The sequence below is a fragment of the Asparagus officinalis genome, chromosome 2 (assembly GCF_001876935.1).
Source record: "Asparagus officinalis chromosome 2, Aspof.V1, whole genome shotgun sequence".
Lineage (NCBI taxonomy): Eukaryota > Viridiplantae > Streptophyta > Magnoliopsida > Asparagales > Asparagaceae > Asparagus > Asparagus officinalis.
Window position 1 is genome coordinate 5038580 of NC_033795.1, and position 8983 is coordinate 5047562.

An 8983-nucleotide genomic window follows, 5' to 3' on the forward strand; every position below is an offset into this window, starting at 1 on the left:
TACATGACATGCAGTTTACAATAATTAAAATAGTATAAAATATCACTAGTAAAATTATTAAAATTTTCCAAGCTAGTAGTTGTTTTTCAACAAGTTTCAATTCTTTCTTCAGCCTCTTTGATTTCAAAAAATACTTATCTCCGAACCTATTTTCTTTGACAAATTGGTTTTCTTGGTTGCTTATTTCTCCTCCTTCATGAGCCCATTCGAAAAAAATGCATTCTTTATTTGGGTATTTTGCACACCCCCGATAACACCTCCCATTATTTTTATCATTCTTGCACACATTCATGGTTGTTTGGAGATTGCAATCGCACCAAACTTTAAAAATTTTAGGGCATTCTTTTGATATCATATTGATGGAGGGGAGGAAACTTGCAAACTAGAGAATTTTTAAAAAGTGGTAAGAATGAGGAATACATTTGCATCATGAACCCACAATCCAAATTTATAGCCTCCGAGGCTTTGGAACTAGCTGTTGCTACAATATTTTTTTCGGTTTTGAATTTTGGTAAAAGGGTAAGATTACCCAATATTCTTACTTAAATATTTTATCAACTAGTGAGTGGTAAGAATACCTAAGGTGTTCTCACCATTTATCCCAAAATTTTATAATTCCAAACCAAACTAAAGAATAGGAATTGGAGAGATTCTATAAAGTTAGATTCTATTTTTTTTTATGTTATGAAACAAACATAGAAAGGGAAAAAAAGATTCCATGACAACATAAACTTGTCTTAAAATTTTTTGTGGATTAGGTAGGAATCCATAAAAAACATCAATTTCCTATTCTTATTCTTGCTCACTATTGAACCAAACACCCCCTTAGGGGAGCAGTTGCACCACTGACAACTTCAAACTTATGTTTTAAAGCTTTCTAAAATTGCAATATGCCCCTACAATTTGGAGAGAAAAAATTGAAACCTAATTTGCATTGAGTAGCTTACTTGATGCTAATAAAGCGTGTTGAATTCATTATGATCAGGAACTATAATTTTATAGTATTCTATATTTTTTTTTATTTTCACGTAAATACATGTTGTCTGCTCCTTTAAGAAAGTCTTTCTAGATCTGCCACTAAACACAGCCTAAAGTTCACAAAACTAACTAAGTTGGTTACATATCACATTAGTTTAAATTTAACAATAATGTATGAGCATAGATTCCTGCTTTTCACGAGTCGACACCTGTAATATCCTCCAGAACAAACAGAAACAGCAACAATATGAAAGCGGAAGCAATCCACTAGAAACTTCTGCCATTGAACCAAGAGTGGTGACAGAACACAGGTGTCGTTTTGCAACCCGCTAAAACTAGACCAGATTCAAACATGGGAGTTTTAGTCTATTTTGTGTTTTGGGAAAAGATGGATCAATTCTGGCCCGACCTTTTTTAGGTCATTCTTAGCCCCACAAGACCAAGCCAGAGTTGATCAATTCTGGTCCACCCCCTATCTACAACCAACTTCGGCCTGGTTAAGAAATAATACGAGTCCAGCCTTTGTTTTCGTTCGGTTGCCCAACAAAGCCTACATCTAAACCATAACGACTTCCACCGTATAGAAGGCACTAGCAATAAGAGGAATAACCAAGTGGAAATTTTTATGGTAAAAATCTAAAAAGACCCAACAAATTATAGTCGACGAATCTTAACTAGACGCATTAACAAACAAGATAAAAAGACAACCCACGAACAGAATTGGACACACCCTGCCAGTTCAGGTGCAACATTGCGTTACAGCGTTTTTATGATTTATGATGTGATTTGATTTTATGAGAGGTGCAAAGAGAAATGCCGTTCTGGGCCGCCTTGGAACCCGCCCAGATGACACAAACTGGTAGGCCGAGACCGGCTGTTACAGATCAGGCCCGGCCCATTGGCCAACCCAACCAAATCTACCGCGATAAGAGGAAGAATCATTTGTTGGGATAATACACACAGAAACTAATATAGTTGACAAGGCGAATAACAATAAAATAAAATAATAATAATAATGAAAATAATAATAAATAAAATGAAATTCATAGCTAGGTGAGATAAACTGATAAATGGTTTGTGATTGTTCAACCGATTCAATGAATATATTGCACAGAGGGAATCAACTGTTCTTGCGAAAAAAAGGACATTTGTACACAAGAGACTTCTTAATGCCCAAGTCACAGAGGAGCACCTTTGTTTATCTTGCTGCCAAGACCTTTGCATGACGAAACAATATAACGATTTTTTACATGGTTAAGGTTATAAGTTGCATATATCACAAAAGTCGTGTGGTAACCACTTAGGTCAAGGGATCCATCCAAACGAATAAAAAATGTGAAGGAACCACATACATGAACGAACCAAAAATGTGAAGGAACCAATTGGCATCATATACTTCATACCGGACAAAAGGTACCTCGTTCATCTGTTTTCTGCAGAGAATGAACATATTTCCTATGTTCACATCTCGATGAATGTACCGTGCATAAATTAACGGAACACAGGCAAAAATGCAAGACAAAAAGTGCTAAAATAGAACAGGCGAGGTAGAACTTACCTCAGTGACAAGATGGATATCGATTTTTTGCTTCTGGTGGAGTAAATAATTGCCTAACATTGTGGCGATTATTCATTATTGGATGCGTCTGCTTCTGGTGGAGTAAATAATTGCCTAACATTGTGGTGATCATTCATTATTGGATGCGTCGCTGACATCGTTGAGTGAAAAAAAAAAATCCTGTAATGGACCTCCAAGGTAAAATCAAAGCTTAGGAAATCAGATACTTTGGATACTCAGCTATGTTTGGCATTTTAAATATAAACCTTAATCAATGCAGCCTAGTATTCAACACTGCATCATGAAATAATAAGCATCATAAGACCAGAAAAGTATAAAATCAGTGTAAATAGGATCGTGAGTACTGAATACCAATTGCTTTATGTCATAATGAGCTCAAAACCACTTTATATATTCTAATATATTTTAACCAAATAAGCTTCTATCTCACCAAAACAAATGAAAAACCTATAATCCTTTTATATCAGAATGTATCCTATTATAAATCTTTAACTGATATTCATTGGCTGCATCGTTTTCCTTTGAAAAATAGCTCCAGATCAGGGTCCGAAAGAATGGTTAGGTGGGTCTGTTCCCTGCTCAACAGTCCTAAGTTCAAATACCATTGCCGGCTTTCTTGAATTTGAGATGGATATGAGGTAGGCCCCAAATCCCAGGGGGTTTCTTGAAAGGATGAGTCCTCCTGATGGTGTGAGGGCTCGAACTCAGGCTCTCCCTCAGGTGTAGGGGTCTCCTAACCAAGTTTAGCCCCTTGCCAAAAAAAAATCTACAAGTCATTTTATAGCAGACAAACATTTCTAACAAAAATTTCAGATCACTTTCCCAAGAAAATGAATTACCCGACATTAATTTAATGATCATTCACAATATTATCAATTTCACTTGTTTATAAATTGATGGTGATTAAGTATGTTAATAGCTGGCATAACTATTAAGTTATCTTAACTTCTTTTATGGAAAAAACACAGGGATTCATCTATTTTTTCAACCTCCGTATCCCTTTTACCCACTAAAAACAGAACTATAAATGGGAAAATCGAACTTGTCAAAATTGCTCATATAGAGGTAAACTCCTCGACAAAAATTCTTGAAGGCAACCTAGTTTCCCATCAGTTGGTCAGTGTTTCATAGTCAAAACTTTTTTCTAGAGCTAATCGTAATTCATAGACTATCATGTAATGAAGTTCTGTGTGCGCTCTTTTAAGCCATCACGATGTTCCATTAAATTAGATATTTTTAAGCAAAATATGTTTCCTTAAACTCTATGATGCACGAATACGGATACGGGACACGGATACGGGATACGGCAAAATCCAAAAAAATAGGATACGGGGATACGGCGAGGAATTTTTTTTTCAATTTATTATTATATATAGAAAATTTTATAAAATTCAACTAACAATCTAAATTATGAATCTATCACAAAATAACAAGTTTGTAAACAAAAAGGAATTGGAGTACATACTCATTCTATCACTGACTTTGTGCTAATTACTATTTTAAGCTCTTTTTCTAATTATACTAATTAATAAGTTATTGCTCACTGCCTTTGTTTTCCTTTTTACAGATAATACTTGAGAGTTAAGTAGCAACGAGCAAGGATGAAAGATCAATCAAATTTTCCAACACAGCTACCAAAATAAATATCCATAATTCATTCATTAAATATGTATATTCATATTGTATTCCTATTTTCTAATTAGGATGCGGTTCTTGTTTTATTTGGTGTACATATAAAAATGAGAGAATAAATTCCAACAAGAGGAAACTTGCCAACAAGAGAGAAGTAAACTTATGTGATAAATACAAAGGTGTGAACGTAATATTATTATTGACTAACAATTGCCAACAAGAGGAAACTTGCATATAGACATCGTGCCATTGCAAAAAAATATTCAAAGGTGCTGATATAAATTAAATAGTCAAACATTTTTAATGTTTCTTCCCTTCACATACATATTGACAAAATGATCATTTGAAATTAACATGAAGAAAATGGACAATTAAGAGTAGCAAGTTATTTGTATTTATAGTCTAGAATGTTTAAAACACAACAACATTCACTGCAGGTTTACAAAATTAAGCTCAGATTCATTTGTATAGAAAATGGACAAAATTCCCAATGCTTACTAGACATATCAATGAATCAAGTTAGAAGGGTTCAAAAATGTTAATAATTCATTTGTGTAATGTTAATAATTCATTTGTGTTAAGAAACTGAAATTGAAATTAAAAAAATATTCATATGTTAAGAAATTGAAACTGAAATTGAAACTAAAATTGAAAAAAAACAAAATATCAAATGAAGAATAGGATTGTAGATTTGTGACTTGCTCAGTTGCTCAGCAGTATCACGAAGCCGCATAAACAAAAAAAGTTAGTCTTTTCAAAAAAAATTAATATAAGAGAGACTGAGAGAGGGACAGAGAGATTGAGAGAGAGAGAAAGAGACAGAGAGAGAAAAGGAGTATAAGAGAGAGAGAGAGACGAAGAGAAAAGATAGAACAAATCAGAGAGAGAGACTCAGAGAGGAGAGATTGAGAGAGAGACTGAGAGAGAAAAGGAGAGAGAGAGAGAATAAGAGAGAGACTGAGAGAGAGAGATGAAGAGATCGACAGAGAGGGAGAGAGACGAAGAGAAAAGAGAGAAAGAATCAGAGAGAGAGACTCAAAGAGAGAGAGAGAGACTCAGAGATCCAGAGAGAGAGAGAGACGAAGATCGAGAGAGAGAGACTAACCTGCGACGACGGAGCCGAGATCGACGAGGACAAGGGATCGACGAGGACGAGCGTCGAGGACGAGGAGATCTGTGATTTTGAGGGAACGACGAGGACGAGGGATCCGAAGAGATCTGTGATTTGTGGCGGCGGTGACGGTGGGTGAGTGAAAATTAGGGTTGAGTTTTGGGGTTTGGGTTTGGGTTTCGGGTTTATGTCTTTCTCCCTCCGTTTTTCTTTTTTTTTCTTTGGTTCCGCCGAATCCTAGCCGTGTCCGACACGTGTCGTGCACGAATCCGTGTCTGATTCGTGTCAGACACGGATTCGTGGCCTCCGGGGTAGTATCCGTGCTTCATAGCTTAAACTAATAATATTAGAAAGTATCCACATGTTAAAAGAAGAACATGCGCTTTATGCGTCAAATTCCACGCACAGGAATAAAGTCACCAATGTCAAAAATTATTCTTATTATATGACATGTTGCAATGCATTTATATATGAAATTTTACATAGCATATAAAGTATTAGGCGGCATGAGCCACGGCATAATGCATAATTTCTGCCGGCTAATGGGCCAGACAGATTATTCTTACATAAAAGAATACATATGATGCTTCGCAGGACATGATGTCCTTGTCACATGTCCACGAAACTAGATTCCACTTGAGAAGATTCGCTTCAAACTGTGTTTAGAAATCATGCATATTTATGTAGTTATAAACAGTGAAGATTGAGAATTGCCAATTTACCAGTGTAATAAGAGCAAATGACTAATCCATAAAAAACGACATTATACTTTGAGAATGGTAAAGAAAAAAGGCATTGATGTTTTTTCAGTACATACTTGTGACATCAGAAATCAGGAAGATGCATGTGAACCCTATTCTATTTGAATAATCTAAATATAGAAGGCTAATAACAGAGAAATTGGAAGGTACTAGAATGAAATAACGATAAGTTACAAGCTAAACTGGTAAATTAGGTCAACAAGTAATGAAATTGGTGTAAGAAAGGAAGTGCTCTAAAACATTAAAAAAAAATACTACCAGCCTACAACTACAGTATTATGGAAGTTACCTTTGGAGGCATAGCAGAGCGCAAGCTGGACTTATTTGAGTTTCCTCAGCTGAACCAGCCTTCAATGGAGCGATTGCAAGTAAAAAGAATGTGTAACAAGCAGGACGGTCAGCATAAGTCATTAGGTCCCTTCAAAGGACTCATTGCCTCCATATTCCATGCTTACAAGAATATCATAAGTTTTGTCATCAGGCACAAGGCCTCTGTCAAGCATTTCGTCATGCAATCTAAAGGCCTCCTGCACATTTCCTTCTCTGAAATAGCAAGCTATCAGCATGTTATAAATGAGTGCATTAGGGCGTACATTCATATCCTCCAAGACCTTACGAGCATTTTCTAAGTCTCCTTTGATACAGAGACCACGTGTTAGGGCAGCATAAGTTATAGCATCTGGAACAATACTATTCTCCAACATCTCAGAGTAGAGCTCTGATGCAAATATCAAATTACCGACTTTTAATGCTCCATCGATTAATGTGGTATATGTAGCTGTGTCACAAGGGATTCCTTCTTTACACATTCTCCTATGCAAGTCAAATGCTGCATCCATATTATTTGCTTCTTTATACGCAGCAAAAAGACTATTAAATATTACTGCGTTTGGTGCCAACCCAACTTTCGGCATTTCATCCAAAAGGCCAAGCGCAGCTTCCATCTTTCCTTCCTTGCATAACCAAACAATAACTGTGGTGTACACAACAGTGTCCATTTGGAGACCCTTCCTTCTTACTTTGTTCCACAATTTTAAAGCAAGATCAGGACAATTATTTCTTCCATAACCATCTATTAGACTAGCGTATGTAACAACATCAGGTGAAATGCCAACTTTACCCATTTCATGAAGGACAGACACTGCTGAGGTCATATCTCCTTCTTTTATAAAACCGTGAATGATACTGTTGTAAGTCCTACAGCTTGGGACAAACCCCTGCTCCTTGAACTGGTGAAGCACTTCATTCAAGTCAGACATCCGACCAGCTTTGCAAAGGCCATTTATGAAAGAATTAAATGTATGATCATTACAAGAAACACCCCGCTCTTGCATTTCATTCATGATATCACAAGCTCGATCAAAATCCTTCTTCTTAATGTAGCCATCGACTAAATTAGTATACGAAATGGAATTAGGTTGGATACTGCTCTTTAACAATTGTTTAAACAAATTATCCGCTGCATTCATGTCACCTTGTTTACAATACCCGAACAACAAGTGGTTGTATGAAAAAATATTTGGCTTCAACCCCTTACCCTCCATTTTAACCCACAAATCACAAGCCTCCTTCAGTCTACCCTCTTTACACAACCAATGCATAAGGATGTTGTAATGGAAAACATCTGCAGTAGCCAAGTCGACTGCCTCATCAAACAAAGCAAATGCTTGTTTTTGTCTGTTACTACTCAAAAAACATTGCATCAGTGAACTCATAACATATGCGTCGGGATGCAAGCCGCCCTTTCTCATCTGGCAATAGACCTCGTAAGCTTTGTCCGGATTTCCCATTCTACAGCAACCTTCAAGTACAATGGAGTAAGTAATATTATTTGGGGCTATTCCTTGCCCAGCAACAGTAGCCAGCAAACTCAAAGCGCTTTCTAGGTCACCTTGATCAATATGACCCTTAATCAAACTAGTTGCAGCCACCAAGTTAAGTGGTGTCGCAGTGTCCTCAACCATATCATCTTTTACCCTCAACGCATCTTCCATGTTTCCTTGTTTCACACAAGCTCCAATAACCCAAGTATAAACAAACCCCCGCGGAACAAGTCCAACCTTTTTCATCCCCCACAAAAGTTCACATGCCCTCTTCGAATCGGGTTTCCTGCAAACAGCCTGAATCAATGTGGAATAAGCAATTCTATCGGGCTTCAACCCACGATCAATCATATCCCTAAACAATGCCTCCACCTCTTCAAGTTCATCTTTTTTCAAGCAAGCCTGCATCAGTATACTAAAACTACAACAATCAAATCCCATCCCCTTCCCCTTCATTCCTTCATAAAGTTCCCAGCCTCTCTCATTAAAATCACTCCTAAGCAACGTAGACAATAAGTAATTTCTAGCTCTAATACCCGGAATAACTCCATTTCGAACCATCAGATCGTATACCAATAACGCATTGTCCACTCTCCCGGCACGAGCATAGCACACCAACACAGAATCAAACGACCGAGGATGAGAGAAATCAAAATCGCACCTTTTCGACGTTTCGACCAGCTTATCCACGACGTCCGAAGGCTCAGGGCTCGAATCGCTCAAGAGAGAATCCTTCAGCAGCTCTCGAGCGCTCGAGAGGCGCCCGGATCGAATTAGGATGTGGAGCAAGATGCAGAAGGGGTCGAGAGCAAAGAAACCATCTTTGACGGCGGATTTGAAGTACCTGAGGGCGGTTTTAGGGTTCCTTTGATTGCTCAAGAGGAATTGGGTCACTTGGTGTTCTCGAATCGGGGGTTTCTTTACGAAGAGCGCCGTTAGATTTCGGAACTGATCGAGAGAAACAGCGTTCGATGAAGCTGAGCAGCCTGGGCGCGCAGTGTTTTGTGCGAAGCGAGGGCGGCGCTGATAGAGAGGAGACGATGAGCTTCGAACGATCCTCATTTTGTTCGAAGAAATGGGGTGGGGGGTAAAACGTAAA

At 37.6% G+C, this 8983-nt stretch overlaps 1 protein-coding gene across 3 annotated transcripts; it reads right to left on the reverse strand.

Moving 5' to 3' along the window:
- On the reverse strand, positions 2537-8983 carry LOC109830015 (pentatricopeptide repeat-containing protein At3g54980, mitochondrial). 3 transcript variants are annotated; one of them, XM_020397165.1, is made up of 2 exons: positions 6351-8983; positions 2537-2716 (listed from the first exon to the last, which is right to left on the reverse strand). In XM_020397165.1, exon 1 carries the CDS (start codon positions 8944-8946, stop codon positions 6472-6474), a length of 2475 nt encoding a protein of 824 aa, XP_020252754.1. In that variant the 5' UTR covers positions 8947-8983; the 3' UTR covers positions 2537-2716; positions 6351-6471. The 3 variants fall into 3 exon arrangements, with proteins under 3 accessions (XP_020252754.1, XP_020252755.1, XP_020252756.1); XM_020397166.1 differs by having other exon boundaries at positions 2537-2727; XM_020397167.1 differs by lacking the exon at positions 2537-2716 and adding an exon at positions 2734-3307.